The sequence below is a fragment of the Papio anubis genome, chromosome 4 (assembly GCF_008728515.1).
Source record: "Papio anubis isolate 15944 chromosome 4, Panubis1.0, whole genome shotgun sequence".
Lineage (NCBI taxonomy): Eukaryota > Metazoa > Chordata > Mammalia > Primates > Cercopithecidae > Papio > Papio anubis.
The window spans coordinates 171716654-171736060 of record NC_044979.1 but is presented as its reverse complement, the minus strand read 5'-3'; the positions used below and the strand labels follow the sequence as shown (position 1 = coordinate 171736060).

General features: G+C 46.2%; 1 protein-coding gene across 1 annotated transcript in view; it reads right to left on the bottom strand.

Moving 5' to 3' along the window:
• The window catches only part of DOP1B (DOP1 leucine zipper like protein B), a 125696-nt gene that overhangs the window by 46782 nt on the left and 59507 nt on the right, over positions 1–19407 (bottom strand). Inside the window, exons 10-16 of the mRNA XM_021935528.2 lie at positions 16124–16244; positions 11440–11559; positions 9039–9141; positions 7499–7690; positions 4283–4967; positions 2363–2634; positions 1166–1318 (exon numbers count right to left, since the gene is read on the bottom strand). Of these exons, the coding sequence (XP_021791220.2) occupies positions 1166–1318; positions 2363–2634; positions 4283–4967; positions 7499–7690; positions 9039–9141; positions 11440–11559; positions 16124–16244 (1646 nt within the window). The remainder of the gene's footprint in view (positions 1–1165; positions 1319–2362; positions 2635–4282; positions 4968–7498; positions 7691–9038; positions 9142–11439; positions 11560–16123; positions 16245–19407) is intronic.

Genomic DNA, 19407 nt, shown 5'->3' with positions numbered 1-19407 from the left:
GAGCATGGCTTCCTTGCAAGTGTCAGCCCCAAGTGTCTTAAAGAACGAGGACACACAACAGACTGCAAAGGAGATCCAGGACAATAAATTCTCAATAAAATAGAATTTTTTAAAACATTGGTTTATTATTAGTTTTATCGTTATTTTTTATTTTTTGAGATGGAGTCTCGCTCTGTCACCCAAGCCAGAGTGCAGTGGAGCGATTTCCGCTCACTGCAACCTCTGCCTCCCAGATTCAAGTGATTCTCCTGCCTCAGCCTCCCGAGCTAATTTTGTATTTTTAGTAGAGACAGGGTTTCACCATGTTGCCCAGGCTGGTCTTGAACTCCTGACCTCACGGGATCTGCCTGCCTCGGCCTCCCAAAGTGCTGGAATTACAGGCGTGAGTCACCACGCCTGGCCTTATTTATTTATTTATTTTTGGTAGAGATGGATCTCACTCTGTTGCCCAGGTTGGAGTGCAGTGGTGCAAACTCGGCTCACTGCAACCTCTGCCTCCCAGATTCAAGTGATTCTCCTGCCTCAGCCTCCCGAATAGCTGGGATTACAACAGGCATGTGCCACCACGCCCGGCTAATTTTGTATTTTTAGTAGAGACAGGGTTTCACCATGTTGCTCAGGCTGGTCTCGAACTCCTGACCTCAGGTGATTCGCCTGCCTTGGACCCCCAAAGTGCTGGAATTACAGGCGTGAATCACCATGCCTGGCCTTATTTATTTGTGGTTGCTCAGGCAGGTCTTGAACTCCTGACCTCAATTTCTCCCACCTCAGCCTCCCAAAATGCTGGGATTACAGGAGTGAGCCACCATAGTGAGCCACCACGTCCTGCTTCAATAAGTTCTTCCAGGGACAATCAATTCCCTACAACTGCCTATTCTGCCAACACCTGCAGAAGCCCTGCAAGTCCTTACAGCAGGTTTGGGCAGGTTTCCCTGGTGAGGCTTAATATGGTCACAAACCACATTTTCAGGGCTGTAAAAAGAATGGCTCAAGCTTCCAGTGGCCTTCCAGGATTGAAATCCTGGAACACCTCTGCTTATTTTATTAATCACGATGTCCACTCAGCTCCAGAAAGACTTCGACTGGATGGATGTCAGTCGGCCAAGCGCATGTACAACAAGGGCCTGGGTGCTGCAGGGTGGAGGTGGCGGCCAGAAAGGCTCACCTTGTCAGGGTCCAGGAGGGCGTGGCAAATGATGTCCTCGCAGATGTTGGCCGTCGGGGCCAGGCAGTGCAGCCGGTAGAACAATTCTACACAGGTGACGTGATGCTCCCGGGTCTCTTTGTTCAGCTGATTCCAAAGCACACGAGCCACCCTCTGGGACAAGGAAAAGGCAGGTGGTGGGGGACCATGTCAACACAGGCAGCATCCGCTCACATCCTCCTCACTCAGTCCCAGCCCCGACATACTGGCTCTCACCTATATTTGCCACGTGAGAATCCTCCATGCCCAGAGACACATCATCATCAAATAAAGCAAGAAACCCACCAAAGGCCGGGCGCGGTGGCTCATGCCTGTAATCCCAGCATTTTGGGATCCGAGGCGGGTGGATCACCTGAAGTCAGGAGGATCCCAGCCTGGTCAACATGGCAAAACTCCATCTCTACTAAAAATACAAAAACTAGCCAGGTGTGGTGGTGGGCCCCTGTAATCCCAGCTACTTGGGAGGGTAAGGCAGGAGAATTGCTTGAATCCAGGAGGCGGAGGTTGCAGTGAGCTGAAATGCTGAGATCACGCAACTGCACTCCAGCCTGGGCGACAGAGTAAGACTCTGTCTCAAAAAAGAAAAGAAAAGAAAAGAAAAAAGAAAAAAGAAAAGAGAAGACCCACCAAAGTCATCCGGGCAGCAGAGGAGGTCAGACCTGCAGGTTTCTGGCCAAGAACACTGCAGCTCTTGCCTAGACCTCAACATTACTTTCAGAAAGGGAATTAACGGGAAACTGGACCAGAGGGGTTGAGGCATTCTTTCAACAGGCAGGTACCGAGCCTCACCCTATGCAGGTGATGCGCCCTGTAGGGAGTTTGATGTGGCAGAGACTAAATCCAGGCGAGTGCAGTGGAGGAGTCATGGGCTCCCTGCCTCCACCCAGACCCCACTCCCAGGCAGGGGTTCCACTCAGTCACGGCAGGCCCAGAATACTGGGGCCCCAGTTGCTCTCACCATAGCTTGCCTGGAGGGTGAAAGTTACATGCTGGGAGAGACAGTCTCAGAAGACCAAAGGCTACTGCCTCTGCCCAGTGCCCTATAGGAATATCACTCCCAGAGAAGTGGGCCACTGCTCCCATCCCCAGCTATACAGTTCTGAGTTTTGCTCAGGGGGAGAAGGAGGCCATAAGAAGAGTGTTCCCAGTGAGAAATACCTGATAGAAATCTGTTTTCTCTGCAATGACTTTTAAAATCCCTGGAGCAATGGGAGGAACCGTCACCATCTGCAGCTTGCCAAAAAAAGGGTTGTGTCCAGAGCTCTTGTAGCGTTTCATCTTGTCTTCAATGACAAGAGCCAGGGACTGGGAATGGTTTATCACTTCCAGCAGAGTGGAAATGGCCACGTTCTGGAGGTAGCAGTCAGTCACACAGCAGCAAATGGTCATAAGGGATTTCAGCCAAGATGGAAAACTGGAATCACCGGCTCCTGAAAGGAAGACCACCGGAGAGGCAGAAACAAGCAGAACCACATGAGAATGGGTCCCCAGTCTGCAGATTCTACAGCTCCCTACATCTGGGAAGTTACCTGAGAAATCCATCTGGACAGCAGTGCACTAACTTCCTGCTGGTGAGACTCATTTGAAAATAAGGTCTTTACAGAGGTAATCAAATTAAGATGAGGTCGTTAGGGTGGGCCTGATGAATCCAATATGACTGGTGTCCTTATAAGAGGGACATGTCAAGGGAAGACAGGACATACAGAGGACACCTTGTGAAGACAAAGGCAGAGACGGGACTGATGCAGCTGCAAGCTGAGGAGTCCCCCAAGGGTTGCCGGCCAGCACCAGAAGCTGAAGAGGCCAAAAAATATTCCACCTGGAGTCTCAGAGGAGTGTGGCTCGGCTGACACCTTGATCTTGGACTTCTGGCTTCCAGAACTATGAGACAAATTTCTCAGTTTACTGTACTTTGTTAGGAGCCCTAGCAAACCAATATATAAATACTGGCCAGGGCCTGGTGGCTCATGCCTGTAATCCCAGCACTTTGGGAGGCCGAGGCGGGCAGATCATATGAGGTCAGGAGTTTGAGACCAGCCTGGCCAACATGGTGAAACCCCATTTCTACTAAAAATATGAAAATTAGGGGGCCAGGCGCGGTGGCTCACACCTATAATCCCAGCACTTTGGAAGGCCTAGGCAGGTGGATCACGAGGTCAAGAGATTGAGACCATCCTGGCCAACATGGTGAAACCCTGTCTCTACTAAAAATAAAAAAATTAGCTGGGCATGGTGGCACGTGCCTGTAATCCCAGCTACTCATAAGGCTGAGGTAGGAGAATCACTTGAACCCCGGAGGTGGAGGCTGCAGTGAGCCAAGATTGTGCCACTGCACTCCAGCCTGGCGACAGAGCGAGACGCTAAAAAAAAAAAAAAAAAAAAAAAAAATTAGCTGGGCATAGTGGCACGTGCCTGTCGTCCCAGCTACTGGGGAAGCTGAGGCAGGAGAATCACTTGAACCCAGGAAGCGGAGGTTGCAGTGAGCTGAGTTGGTGCCATCACACTCCAGCCTGGGCAACAGAGCCAGACCCTATCTCAAAAAACAAAAAAAAAAATCTTTATCAACAGGTATCATGAAATAGTCTATTTACTCCCACTGAATGCCACTCATGTTTTAGGTCTTCTGATGGGCGGTGCTGGACACCCAAGCCTTAAAAATATAGGCCCCCCCCTTACCACTCTGCCATATAGTGAGACACAAGTCAAAAATGTCCTAAGTACAAATGAGGAAGGGAACAAATGAGGCTAATAGCGCCTTCTTGGCTGACACGATTTGAGCTAGTCTTTAAATACAGGTTGACAATCTCTAATCTGAAATCCCAAATCCAAAATCTGAAACCTTATTAGCACTGACATGATGCTCGAAGGAAGTACTCACTGGAGCATCTTGGATTTTGGATTTCTGGATTAGGAATGCTGAACCGGCAAGTGTAAGGCAAATATTCAAAAAAATCTGAAAAAAGTCCAAAATCCAAAATAGTTTTGGTCCCCAGCATTGCGGACAGGGGATATTCCACCCACATCAATCGCCTCATTGTATGATTCCTGAAGAGGGACTTCGGCACGGCTGCCTCTCACCTGGCAGCTGGAAGAGCGTTGCACAGAGCTGCTCGGTCTCTTCCTCGGACAGGTAGACAGGGAAGGTGGCACAGTCCAGCAGCAGGTGGCAGGCGGCGGCAAAGGCCTCCCTGCATTCCTCCCTGGAACCCCTCAGGTCAATGACCACCTGTTCAACATCCCATTCTCTCCCGCTTTTCCTGGCGGGGCTGCTGGGCGAAGACGACGGTGACTCTGAATTTTTTGTCTTGAATGGAGACCCTCGCGCCATGAACAAGTCCGAAAGCATCTGCTTGAACTGAGGCACCGTGATGGGCTTGGGCTCCCACGAGTTCTTCCTGCTGCAATCCTCAGTCGCCAGGCTCTGCGTCCCACCCCGGTCTCTCTTCCCTGCAGGTTCCTCGGACTTGCTTTCTTCTCCTGACGCTGTCAGCTGTACTCCAAAAATGTTCTTGCTGGCAAAGTTGGCAATTAGCTCTTGGATGCAAAGAAACGTCCTCTGCATGCTCCCGCCCTTCTTCCAAACGTCGTCCCTTTCCAGAGAAACTCGAGGAACCCTCAAGTGCTCAGAGAGCTCCGGTGATGAGGCACTGAGCCCGATCCCACTGTCCTCAGACTTCAGAGGGGGAAACGAAGCATCTTCATCACCGGGAATCACTGCCTTTGTTTCCAAAATTATTTTGTTGTTTTCACCTTTTACTGGACTCTGTAAAAAATAAAAAGACATGAATTGTGCATCTCTTAATACTAAGGTATTCAAGCATCAGTTGAAATCATGAATATATTTCAATTCTGTTTTTCAAAATCATCACTCTCTAGACTAGAGAATCTCTGTGTCAAGCGTATAATGAAATTTAGGAGGCACCCAAAGCAGGGGAAGGAGAGGGTGGCAAAGAGGAGACTGGTGGACCCACATGCTCTCTGGGGAGGCTGGCTTTTGGGCCTATTTTTCTGGTGTTTTTGCCTAAATATACAAACCCTTCAGAGTTCAAAAAAGTTGTTGAAAAGTTGTTTCTGCCAGGGCGTGGTGGCTCAAGCCTGTAATCCCAGCACTGAGAGGCCGAGGTGGGTGGATCACCTGCCACAGTTCTCTGGACAACAGAGCAAGAACGGTTTCCAACAAATTAACAAGTATGAATGAGGAAACTGAGCTGAGGGTAAAGTAAAGGTATGAAGAAATAAAATAAGGTCAGGAGTGGTGGCTCATGCCTGTAATCCCAACACTTTGGGAGGCCGAGGCAGGTGGATCATTTGAGGTCAGGAGTTTGAGACCAGCCTGGCCAACATGGTAAAACACTGTCAATACTAAAAATACAAAACATTAGCCAGGCATGGTGGTGGGTGCCTGTAATCCCAGCTACTCAGGAGGCTGAGGCAGAATTGCTTGAACCCATGAGGTGGAGGTTGCAGTGAGCCAAAATCACACCACTGCACGCCAGTCTAGGTGACAGAGAGAGACTCTGCCTCAAAAAAAAAAAAAAAGTAAAGCAAGTTAGAGAACAGTGTATGTTATGTTATCTTCAAAACGATGTTGAAGTCCTAACTCCCAGTACCGGTGAATGTACCTTAATTTGAAAACAGAGTCTTTGCAGATGATCCAATTAAGATGAGATCATTAGGGCCGGGCGCGGTGGCTCAAACCTGTAATCCCAGCACTTTGGGAGGCCGAGATGGGCGGATCACGAGGTCAGGAGATCGAGACCATCGTGGCTAACACGGTGAAACCCCGTCTCTACTAAAAAATACAAAAAAACTAGCCGGGCGAGGTGGCGGGTGCTTGTAGTCCCAGCTACTCGGGAGACTGAGGTAGGAGAATGGCGTGAACCCGGGAGGCGGAGCTTGCAGTGAGCTGAGATCCGGCCACTGCACTCCAGCCTGGGCGACAGAGCGAGACTCCGTCTCAAAAAAAAAAAAAAAAAGATGAGATCATTAGGATGGGCCCAAATCCAGTAGGATTGGTGTCCTTATAAAAAGGAGAGATCTGGACATAGAGACAGATATGCACACAGGTTGACGGCCAAGTGAACATAAAGGTAGAGACTGGGGTGATGCTTTGACAAGCCGAGGAATGCTGAATACTGCCAGCAAACCACCAGAAGCTCGGGGGACGCACGAGACAGACTCTTTCTCCCCAGTGCGCTCAGGAGGTGCCAACCTTGCTGACACCTTCCCGTCAGACCCTGGCCTTCGGAACCATGAGAAAACAAACACCTATTGTTGAAGCCACTCGGTCTGTGGTACTTTATTATGGCAGCCCCAGCAAACTAATCCAGTACCTCATCTCGCTTATATTTGAAATAACCAAAATCACACACTACAAACACACACATGAAACAGTCTGCAAGGCTAGTTATAACTAGCCCATCAACTGTAGCTACATAGTTATTAACTATATCTAACCATTAACTGCAGTTACAGAGCAGGCAAGTAGCATGAGAGTGGGTGAAACAAAGGGTGCTAAAACTTAAATTTTTTTTTTGTAGAGACAGGGTCTTGCTCTTACTCAGGTTGGAGTGCAGCCGTGCCAATCATGGCTCACTGCAGCCTCAACCTCTTGGGCTCAAGCGATGCTCCCACCTCAACCTCCTGAGTAGATGGAACTACAGGTGAACACCACCATGACTAATTTTTATTTATTTATTTTTTATTTTTTTTGAGACGGAGTCTCACTCTGTCGCCCAGGCTGAAGTGCAGTGGCATGATGGCTCACTGCAACCTCCGCCTCCCGGGTTCAAGCAATTCTCCTACCTCAGCCTCTGGAGTAACTGGGACTATAGGCACATGCCATCATGCCTGGCTAATTGTTGTATTTTTAGTAGAGATGGGGTTTTGCCATGTTGGTCAGGCTGGTCTTGAATTCCTGACTTCAGGAGATCCACCCGCCTCGGCTTCCCAAAGTGCTGGGATTACAGGTGTGGGTCACTGTACTTGGCCTAATTTTTATTTTGTAGAGAGATGAGGTCTTGCTGTGTTGCCCAGGCCAGTCTCGAACTCCTGGGCTCAAGCAATCCTCCTGCCCCAGCCTCCGGAAGTGTTAGTATTACAAGTGTGAGTGACGGCACCATGCCAGGTGCTAAAACTTTTTCAAGTGAGAGTTTTACAAGCATATTTGACATATCACCTGGGTATCTTCTAGTGTTTATTCCTATCTTAACCAACCCTAAAGACTTTCTACTCCCATGAAGGCATAAGCTGCTTTTAGCCCCCAGAACCATTTCCGCCCCTCAGAGCACACACCGAGGTTCCGCTGGTGGACTCTGTGTCGAGGTAGGAAGGCGGCATCTGGACTTTGTTGAGCACCTTGAAACATGTCTTCAAGGCATGCGTGAGTTCAGGTAAACTTAAGGCCTCCATGTCCTCAGCAAGAGGCTGCACCAGGCAGCCGAGCACCTGAGGGAGATACTGGGTTTGCACCTCAGAGTACAGTTCCTGTGAAATAAACACATGGGTTAACCCCACATTGCTGGTTTACAATCAGAAAAACAACGCATCTCAAAATGGCATCTAATTCAATTTTTTAGGGCATAAATTTCACATTAATTTTCAAATCAGAAAACAAAAGAAGACTAGGCGCAGTAGCTCATGGCTATAATCCCAGCCAGCACCTTGGGAGGCTGACGCAGGGAGATTGCTTGAGCTCAGGAGTTCGAGACTAGCCTGGGCAATACAGTGAGACCCCATCTCTACAAAAAATACTAAAATAAGCCAGATGTGGCGGCACATGTCTGTGGTCTCAGACACTTGGGAGGCTGAGGTGGGAGGACTGCTTGAGCCTGGGAGGATGAGGCTACAGTGAGCTGAGATCATGCCACTGCACTCCAGCCTGGGTGACAGTGAGGCCCTATCTCAAAAAGAGAAAAGAGGCTGGGCATGGTGGCTCACATCTGTAATCCCAGCACTTTGGGAGGCCGAGGCGGGTGGATCACCTGAGGTCAGGAGTTCGAGACTAGCTCAGCCAATATGGTGAAACCCTGTCTCTACTAAAAATACAAAAAATTAGCTGGGCGTGGTGGCGGGTGCCTGTAATCCAGCTACCTGGGAGGCTGAGGCAGGAGACTCACTTGAAACCCGGAGGTGGAGGTTGCAGTGAGCTGAGATCATGCCATTGCACTCCAGCCTGGGCAACAAGAGCAAAACTCCCCCCCCACACACACACACAAAGAGAGAGAGAAAAGAACATTTCTATTGTTTTTGTTTGAGACTGGATCATGTTATGCTGTCCAGGCTGGTCTCAAACTCCTGGGCTCAAGCAATCCTCCTGTCCCAGCCTCCTGAGTAGCTGGGAATTACAAGCGCATACCACAGAGCTAGGCTCGGTATTTCAACTTGATCTAGACAAGTCAAGGATGTTACTCCTCTCCTCGCAAGTGGCTTTACACTTTCTAATAGAAAATAAAATTGGTACGTTTCTATATTAAGGAAATTAGTTTCCTTTGAGAAAATTAGCCAACAGCACAAATTTAACTAGGAAACATATTGACTCTTCCCCTAAAATAACTGCAGTACGGGAATGATACCCAGTTCATCAGCTGGTTGACCTAACTTCAGCTTTGCCCACTTACAACTGGCCCAAAAGTCATAGCCCCTTTTAAATAAGACATTAAAAATATAAGAGATTACATCTAGCTGTATCTTTTATGCCAAAACAAACATCAAAACAGTGTTGCCTATTTATGTAAAACATTTTCAGTAATGTTAGGTTGATAAAGCAGGCCATCACCACCAGTAAGAATGTAAACAATAGTGGGTGTTGAGCCGTCTCTTCCCCAGCACTCACCAAGGGAATGACATCCAGCAGGAAGACCAGGAGGGTGCAGAGCTCCGACACCGTCGGGGGAGGGCTGACGCTGTTCCTCACACTGTAATGCTGCTTCACTGGTCTATAAATCACAGCAAAGAAAAATCAATTCTTGGGCCAGGCATGGAGGCTCACAACTGTAATCCTAGCACTTTAGGAGGCTGAGACGAGCAGATTGTCTGAGCTCAGGAGTCTGAGACCAGCCTGGGCAACATGGTGAAACCCCATCTTTACTAAAGTACAAAAAAATTAGCCAGGTGTGGTGGCCCACGCCTGTAGTCCTAGCTACTCCGGAGGCTGAGGCATGAGAATTGCTTGAACCTGGGAGGCAGAGGTTGCAGTGAGCCAACATCGCACCACTGCACTCCAGCCTGGGTGACAGAGCAAGAACCTGTCTCAAAAAAAAATAATAATAAAAATAAATAATTCTTCCTGCAGTAAGTCCAAGCATTTCTTACAATTTCCAGTAACGTTATTCTACTTCAAACCTAACGAAAGTAAGACAGCTTTTGTAGTTCTCGTAACTAAATTTTGGTGACTAAAAGTATCTAACATGGAGAAGTGTCAATAAGTGTCCTGAATCTGTTGGCGTCCAAACAGGTTCCCTCTGACTTGAACTCTACCGATTCAGACATGTGTGGTCCCATATCCAGGAGACATGGGGTGCTGTCGACAGATGTAATCCCAGGTCCCCAATCCAAGCCCAAAGGCGCAATCCAAGGGAACGAGGCTGGGCTGGAGAACACCACAGTCTACACGGCTGTTCGCCCTGCTGTAGGAGGTGGCCTGGGACTACTCTCCAAGTAATACCAGGAGTTTATCAGCACCTGAGTTGCCTAGAATGCTTCAGCTTCTGCAGAGAAGTGTAACCCCACCAATCAACTATTGTTAGTTGCTTATCTTAAACTGAAATTCAAGACTTCTTTTTATATAAACAGGCTACTAGATAAATGGATAAGTTAAAAAGTATCTATTGCTTTTCATCTCATAAACCCTGGGATGAATAAATTAACTGTAATAGGATCCACAGGCAACAGCAAAGCCATGTTATACTGAAGACAGACATTAATCTCAGGACAGTGATTAACTCTGGGATGAAAGGAGGACAAAATGTTGCAAAGGTGGAGAGTCAGCTCTATCTGGGTAGAAACATTTTATTCTTTTTTTTAAAAAAAATAACCAGGATAGCCAGATTTGGTGGCTCATGCCTGTAATCCCAGCACTTTGGGAGGCCACGTTGGGTGGATCACTTGAGGTCAGGAGTTTGGGACCAGCCTGGCCAACATGGTGAAACCCCGTCTCTACTAAAAATACAAAAATTAGCTAGGTGTGGTGGCAGGCGCCTGTAGTTGCAGCTACTTGGGAGGCTGTGCCTGTAGTCCCAGCTATTTGGGAGGCTGAGATGGGAGGATCGCTTGAACCTGGGAGGCAGAGGTTGCAGTGAGCTGGAATTGTGCCAGTGAACTCCAGTCTGGGTGACAGAGAGAGACACTGTCATAAAATAAAACATAACATAACATAACATAACATAACATAACATAACATAACATAACATAACAGCCAGGCTGACCAAAGCATACTCTAACCTCAATAAAATAAGGCCTTGCTGTTGCCTGTGGATCTAATTGCAATTAACTTGTTCATCCCAGGGTTGTGAGCTTATTTGGACAGAAAAGCATACTGGTAGCAGCTGAGAAGTAAGACTCTAAGACAGCCAAGAGCATTATAGTGGAGATGAACAAGAAATAAGTTTTACAGCATGCCTCATAGGACAAAACAGGGTTTGCGACGTGACCTTATTCCTCCCATAAAGAAAATGGCATGGGAAAGGCCTCTCCAGGAAAGCTCGGTGTTCCCGGGGTACGCCACGGCAGACAATTTAGAGGTGGAGCAATTCACCCGGTTAAAAGAGATGGTAAAGTTGATTATAATAGCTTAAAACAGAAATGCTTTTATCTGACCAGTCATACATTAATTTCAGTAAAAATGTAAGAAAACTGAAGATTTAAAAAATGCTCTATCCAGTCACAAAGCCACAAAACTAAGCTGCTTTCAACAGATCAGGCAGCCAGGAGAGGAAAGCTGATTTCATGAATGTAACCAGAAAATGCACGGAGGATTTTCTAAAGTTAGATTTTTAAAGCAGCTTCAGAATTACAAGGCAAAGATTATGTGAACCTTCTTATTGGAGATGTTTTTATTCTGCTAGAATCTTAAGTGAATTCTTTCCAATCCTGTTTTAGTTGAATTGTAAAACTCAACTAAGAAAGACTACTCAGCTTCAGCTACTTATATATAATCTGACGTTCTAAGCAGCTACAAAATCGTTAAACCCTCTCATCCTTCCTAAATATTCTGTATTCTCGAACTGCATACTTACCTAAAGCATTCCTCAAAACACCTTGTCATATAATCCCAGAGAAAGTCTGTGCTTAGAGAAGTGATCAGCAAATTTACCGTTTTGACAATCTCAGAGGCATTTCTGTTTTCCTTGATTGCACTGTAAAAGGGGAGGACATGAATAAATACATCTATAAAAAAAATCCTGAATTACAAAAAGTGTCCAAAAAACTGTAATCGATTTCACCATCTGCAACTTATTTCTAGAGCTGACACATCCTGATAAAAATGAAAATACTACTGTTCTTATAATGTGTTTGCATAATGCCATCCTAAACAATATTTATATTGATGCAGTCTCTTAAATTTCAGGACCAGGTGCGGTGGCTTACACCTGTAATCACAGCACTTTGGGAGGCTGAGGTGGGTGGATCAGCTGGGTCAACATGGTGAAACACTGTCTCTACAAAAATACAAAAATTAGCAGGGCATGATGGCGGATACCTGTAATCCCAGGTACTCGGGAGGCTGAAGTGGGAGAATCGCTTGAACCTGGGAGGCGGAGGTTGCAGTGAGCTGAGATTGCGCCACTGCACTCCAGCCTGGGTGACAGAGTGAGACTCTGTCTCAAAATAATAATAATAATAATAACAACAATAATTTCAGAGCTACTGTAAAAAGAATTTGTACAGAAAATCAGTTTTAGTCTATACTCTACTGGTGGAATAACATGGTACACGGATATTCAGCAGGGAAATTTAGCCAAGATTTTAAATGTTTATCTTCTTTTTTTTTTTTTTTTTTTGAGACAGAGTCTCACTGTTTCCTAGGCTGGAGTGCAGTGGAACGATCTCGGCTTACTGCCATCTGTGCCTCCCAGGTTCAAGCGATTCTCTTGCCTCAGCCTCCGGAGTAGCTGGGATGGATTACAGACGTGCACCACCACGTTCAGCTAAGTTTTGTATTTTAATAGAGACGGAGTTTCACCATGTTGGCCAGGCTGGTCTCAACCTCCTGACCTCAAGTGATCCACCCGTCTCAGCCTCCCAAAGTGCTGGGTTACAGGCATGAGCCACAGAGCCCAGCCTTAAATGTTTATCTTCTATGGCTCAGGAAATTTATTCAAGAAATTTATACTACCGGCCGGGCGCGGTGGCTCAAGCCTGTAATCCCAGCACTTTGGGAGGCCGAGATGGGCGGATCACGAGGTCAGGAGATCGAGACCATCCTGGCGAACACAGTGAAACCCCGTCTCTACTAAGAAATACAAAAAATAGCCGGGCGAGATGGCGGGCGCCTGTAGTCCCAGCTACTCGGGAGGCTGAGGCCGGAGAATGGCGTGAACCCGGGAGGCGGAGCTTGCAGTGAGCTGAGATCCGGCCACTGCACTCCAGCCTGGGCTACAGAGCGAGACTCCGTCTCAAAAAAAAAAAAAAAAAAAAAAAGAAATTTATACTACCAAAATCCTTGCATAGGTACATAGATGTGTGCAGAAGTGCACCACTAAAAGGCCATTAAAAAATACTGAAAAAGGCCGAGTGCAGTAGTTCACACCTGTAATCCCAGCACTTTGGGAGGCCGAGGCAGGCGGATCATTTGAGGTCAAGAGTTTGAGATCAGCCTGGCAAACATGGCAAAACTCTGTCTCTACTAAAAACATAAAAATTAGCCAGATATGGTAGTGGGCATCTGTAATCGCAGCTACTCAGGAGGCTGAGGCAAGAGAATTACTTGAGCCTAGGAGGTGGAGGTTGCAGTGAGCCAAGATGGTGCCATTGCACTCCAGCCTGGGTGACAGAGTAAGACTCCGTCTAAAAAACAAACAGACCACATGCGGTGGCTGACGCCTGTAATCCCAGCACTTTGAGAGGCTGAGGCAGGCAGATCATGAGGTCAGGAGTTTGAGATCAGCCTGGCCAACATGGTGAAACCCCATCTCTACTAAAAATACAAAAAATTAGCTGGGCGTGGTGGCAGGTGCCTCTAATCCCAGTTACTCAGGAGGCTGAGGCAGGAGAATCACTTGAACCCGGGAGGTGGAGGTTGCAGTGAGCCAAGACCGCATCACTGCACTCCAGCCTGGGCAACAGACCAAGACTCCATCTCAAAAGCAAACAAGCAAATAAAACTGAAAAAGCAGAAACTGTCTAAAAGTCAATCAACAAAAAATTGGTCAGTCAGGATTTATTATTTTTATTTATTCTTTGAGATGAAGTGTTCCTCTGTCGCTGAGGCTGGAGTGTAGTGCTGCGATCTTGGGTCACTGCAGCCTCCACCTCCCGGGTTCAAGGGATTCTCGTGCCTCAGCCTCCCAAGTAGCTAGGCCTATAGGCATGTGCCACCGCGCCTGGCTAATCTTTGTATTTTTTTTTTTTTTTTGTAGAGACCAGGTTTTGTCACATTGGCCAGGCTGGTCTTGAACTCCTGACCTCAAGTGATCTGCCTGCCTTGGCCTCCCAAAGTGCTGAAATTACAGGTGTGAGCCATTGCACTTGGCCTTAAATAAATGATAAATCCTTAACAAAAAAAATCCAAGGCAACTAATCCCATAGGAGAACAATGTAGAGCTACTTACAACTTGCATTTCAAAAAAACAAGCAGTGGCCAGGCACGGTGGCTCACACCTGTAATCCCAGCAGTTAGGGAGGCTGAGGCAGGAGGACTGCTTGAGGCCAGGAATTCAAGACCAGCCTGTGCAACACAGCAAGACCTCGTCTCTACAGAAAAATTAAAAATTAGCCAGGTGTGGTGGTGTGTGCCTATTATCTTGGCTATTTGGGAAGCTGAGGTGTGAGGATCACTTGAGCCCAGGAGTTCAAGGCTTCAGTGACCTTTGATGGTTCCACTGTGCTCCAGCCTGGGAGACAGAGTGAGACCTTGTCATGCTGGAGAGTGACACTCCAGAGAGTGCCAGGCACAGTGGCTCACACCTATAATCCTAGCACTTTGAAAAGCTGAGGTGGGCGGATTGCTTGAGCTCAGGAGTTTGAGAGCAGCCTGGGCAACATGGTGAAACCCCATCTCTCAAACAAACAAACAAACATATATATATATATATAGAGAGAGAGAGAGAGAGAGAGAGAGAGAGGGAGATCAGCCTGGCAAACATGGCAAAACTCTGTCTCTACTAAAAACATTAAAATTAGCCAGATATGGTAGTGGGCATCTGTAATCCCAGCTACTCGGGAGGCTGAGTCAGGAGAATTGCTTGAGCCCAGGAGGTGGAGGTTGCAGTGAGCCAAGATGGCTCACTGCAATATATATATATACACACACACACACACAAACACACATTTATATATATACACATATATACTTATATATATTTATATATACACATATGTATTTATATATACTTATATACTTATATATTTATATGTATATATATATTTTTATATATTTATATATACATATATTTATGTATACACATATATTTATATATACACATATATATTTTTATATATACACATATATATTTATATATTTATATATACACACATATATATTTTTATATATATATATTAGCCAGGCATGCTGGTGCATGTCTGTAGTCCCAGCTACTTAAGGGGCTGAGGCATGAGGACTGCTTGAGCCCAGGAGACTGAGGCTGCAGTGAGCCATGTTCATGCCACTGCACTACAGCCTGGGCGACCCTGTCTCAAAACCAAACAAACAAACCAACAACAAGGAAACAAAAGGAAAACCCCAAGCAACTAAATAACTGGTGTAATTCTACCTTTAAAATAAAAGACAGGCATCTATGTATTTATATATGTAGTAGAAGTCTAGAAAGAGGTAAAAATGTTTTATGGTTTTCTCTGAAGGGTGCTAGGATTATGGGTGACACCTTTTTCTTGATCTTTCAAATATCAGTAAATTCAACAATGAACATGTATTACTTTCATATTCAGAAAAACAATAAACCGCTTTCATTCTGGGAGAAAAAAGCAAACACTAAGAACTCTTGGTACACTTATAACTAATAAACCAGAAAAACAGGATAATTGATTTAAATTTTCAATGTACCCAATGCTAGTTCAGGCAGAAGGAAATTACATTAAGAGTAAAGCAAAAAAGAAAAGGTTGTATCCCCTTAAAAGGAACAAACTAAACTTTTTAAACAAAACAGGGTTTGTGTGTAACTGTGCACCTGAGGCCGATGTGCCTGCTGTCTTCCAAACATCACTCACTCTGCCTCTGGGGCAATGGAGCCTGTGCCCTCTGGTGCCCTGCCTGGGTCTCCCCCAATCTCCCCCCACACACCCCAGACTCCTGTCCTGAAGACTCACATCCCCTTTCCACTTGCCAGGCACACTCCCCTCCATTTTCCCTCTTCTCTCCATCCTGTAACTCACCACTTGGGTATACTAGATCAAGTTACCTTTGTTAAATGAGTTTCATACTTGCTCAATACATACATTTCATTGTTTCATACTTGATCAAAAATACACTTCATACTTATCAAAAAATCAATAAATAACTGTCATTCCAGGCTGGGGGAAAGACTACATCAAACTCCCTTTAAACTCTTCACAGTACTCAGCAGGGAACAGTCAATTCCCATTGACTGACTTCAAGGCATTGATTATTTTAACCAAGGGTCTCACCTGCTGCATCTCCACTTTCTCTACTACTTCACAATTTATAGTAAGCAAGAGAGGAAAAAAAAAATCATAGTACCGGGGAGGGAAAGAGATGTGTGATGTTAAAGGCCAAACTCATACCTTATCAGCGAATTTCCACTCTGGGTGTAGCTAAGTTTAAGATCAGAACCAAGGGCATCTCTGCAGTAAGAATAAAAGGCCCTGATGACTTCGAGAAACAAATTCCCAACCACCTGAGGCCCTGCAATTAGAAGGAAGATGGTCAGAGACAGATTAACAATCCCTTTTAAATCAGTAAGTGACATATACATAAGACATATATACAGTAAACCTGTGCATACAGACAATTTATATAGTCTAAAATATACAGAAACTTAACTTTAGTGGTGACAACTTTAGCTGGGGAAACAACATTCATGAAGATAGCCAACATTTTTATAGAACTTCCTATGTGCCAGACACCCTTCTACGCATTTTACATCTATTAACGTATTAAACCCTCGTAACAGCCATCTGGACAGATCCTGTACTGCTGATTACACGTAAGAAGATGGAAGCACAGAGAGGTTAAGTAACTTGCCCAAGGCAGACTCTGCTAGATGAAAGCAGAGTGCAGACAACGTGTGTTAAGTGTGCATAAACTGCTGGTCAGGGACATTACTCAACAGAAACATCCAGAGAGCAGGGCAACTTCTTCAATTCCTTTAGTCATGAGCTGGAGCAACACAAAAGAAATGATGCCCATCCTGAAATGCTGAGAAAGATGGCACAAGAGAACTGGACCAGCTGCACGTTAGAGAAGCTTCACTGCAACCAGGCAGGGGATGGACAGGGCATTTCTGCTCTGCAAACCGCAACCCTCAGGCAGCTGAGGGCCTGACTTCTTACCCATGTATCCAGAGGAGGAAATACGCAATCAATTCAGAGAAAACGAAAGCTCTGTCAACACTGGCAAAAAAGCAAATAAATCCAATCTTTTACACTTTTTTTTCACAAAACCAAAAGATGTGTCTCTGAGAGAACTATTTTCATGCTAAGTTTCCTGTGTATTTTTTTTTAAGATAGAATTTATTATTTTTTTTTTTTTGGAGACAGAGTCTTGCTCTGTTGCCCAGGCTGGAGTGCAGTGGCATGATTTCAGTTCACTGCAACTGCCACCTCCCAGGTTCAAGAAATTCTCCCGCCTTAGCCACCCAAGTAGCTGGGATTACAGGTGTGCGCCACCACGCCCAGATAATTTTTATATTTTTAGTTGAGGTGGGGTTTTGCCATGTTGGTCTCAAACTCTCAACCTCAGGTGATCTGCCCGCCTCGGCCTCCCAAAGTGCTGGGATTACAGGTGTGAGCCACCGCACACGGCCTTGGCTTCCTGTGTATTTTATCTATAGCATAAGAATGCTAAATGCCTGTTACAAAAATGAAGGCAATTTTGTGGCCTTGATTGACAGAGGAGGAAATGAGGTATGGCTAAAGCCCAGCCACAAAAAGCATGGACAAGACTGAACGGCTGTCCTGTGCCTTCTAGTTCTATATAACCACCTCCTTTGCCTCCTCAGTGTGATTTCTTGCAGACAGCTAAAAAATTAGAAAGAGTAAATTAAGCGACTGTTACGACTGGGCAGGAGCATGATATTCATTTGCTTCCAGAAAATATGACCTGGAGCCCAAGTTAGCAGCAACATTTACTTGGCTCACCAAGGTGCATGGTTTTGACATAAAACACACATCTCCAGAATGCTAAGTTATATTTTCTTCTTTTAATACTTCCCTGAAGTTACACAGCAAGCTCCCAATACATTTATATAATTGTTCCACTTTTTGGACTAAATCATGATTTTTCAGAGCTGCAGTTACTTTACACTAGCAGGAAAATCTATTTGGTTTGAGGTGGGAGCGGGGAGATGGGAAGAGGAATCCGAACAAAGTGCAGACACCCTGAGGCAGCACATCAGGGGCAGAGCCTGGAAGAACAAATGCTTCATACTTGGGCCTTGGTTAAGAACGACGAGAGCTGCACAACTCTTGGAATAAAGTTCACGTGGGGACACAAGCAAACATCTCGGGTAGGGCTTCTCTGAGTGCAATCAGGTAAGCATCAGGGGGTGCTGACAAACTGAGCTTAGGCTCCTGACTGGCCCTGGGCAAATGACCTACTCCTGCTCAACCTTAGTCTATCTATCTGTAAAATGGGCATAGTGGGAGCACCCATCTTGGGGTTGCTGGAGGGACGGGGGTGTGTGTGCAGACAGATATAAAAGGATGTATGCAAATCACTTGGCACAAAATAATTGCTCAAAAAATGTCAGCCATGGTTATTATTAATGAACAGTGAAAACACTCCAGGAAAACATGGAGTCTCCCCTTCCCTGTAACTTCACAAGAAGCTTCTCCCCTTTTGTTCCCCTAGAGCTGGCACCGTTCCTGTCACACGGCAGATGCTCTGTGCTTTTGAATGGATAAGCGAAGGGTCTCCATCCCAAGGCCAGAGAGAGGCCACTTCACTAAAGCTCTCAGCTCTTTTTTTTTTTTTTTAATGGAGTCTTGCTCTGTCACTCAGGCTGGAGTGTAGTGGCGTGAACTCGGCTCACTGCAACCTCTGCCTCCCAGATTCAAGCGATTCTCCTGCCTCAGCCTCCTGAGTAGCTGGGATTACAGGCATGCACCACCATGCCTGGATAATTTTTATATTTTTAGTAGAGATGGGGTTTCACTATATTGGCCAGGCTGGTCTCGAACTCCTCACCTCAAGTGAGGCCCACCTCGGCCTTCCAAAGTGCTGGGATTACAGGCGTGAGCCACTGTACTCAGCCAGCCCTCAGCTTTCTTATTCTCTGCAAACAGCTACCAGGAGGCAGGTACACCTGGAGCACTGAAATGACATTCTTAGGCTTGCAATCCAATGGAAGAGATGGGATCTTTTCCCTGGGATAGGGCTCACATAAGCAGATGTAGACCTTAAAGTGAACTGATATGGTAGCAAATTTCTTTTTTTTTTTGAGACAGAGTCTCACTCTGTTGCCCAGGTTGGAGCGCAATGGCACGATCTCAGCTCACTGCAACTTCCACCTCCTGGGTTCAAGCGATTCTCCTGCCTCAGCCTCCCAAGTAGCTGGGATTACAGGTGTGCGCCACCATGCCTGGCTAATTTTTGTATTTTTAGTAGGGATGGGGTTTCACTATGTTGGCCAGGCTGGTCTTGAACTCCTGACCTCAGGTGATCTACCTGCCTCAGCTTCCCAAAGTGCTGGGATTACAGGCATGAGCCACCATACCTGGCCGCAAATTTCTTTTCTTTTTGAATGGAGTCTCGCTCTGTCGCCAGGCTAGAGTGCAGTGGCGCGATCTTGGCTCACTGCAACCTCCACCTCCCTGGTTCAAGCGATTCTGTTGCCTCAGCCTTCCAA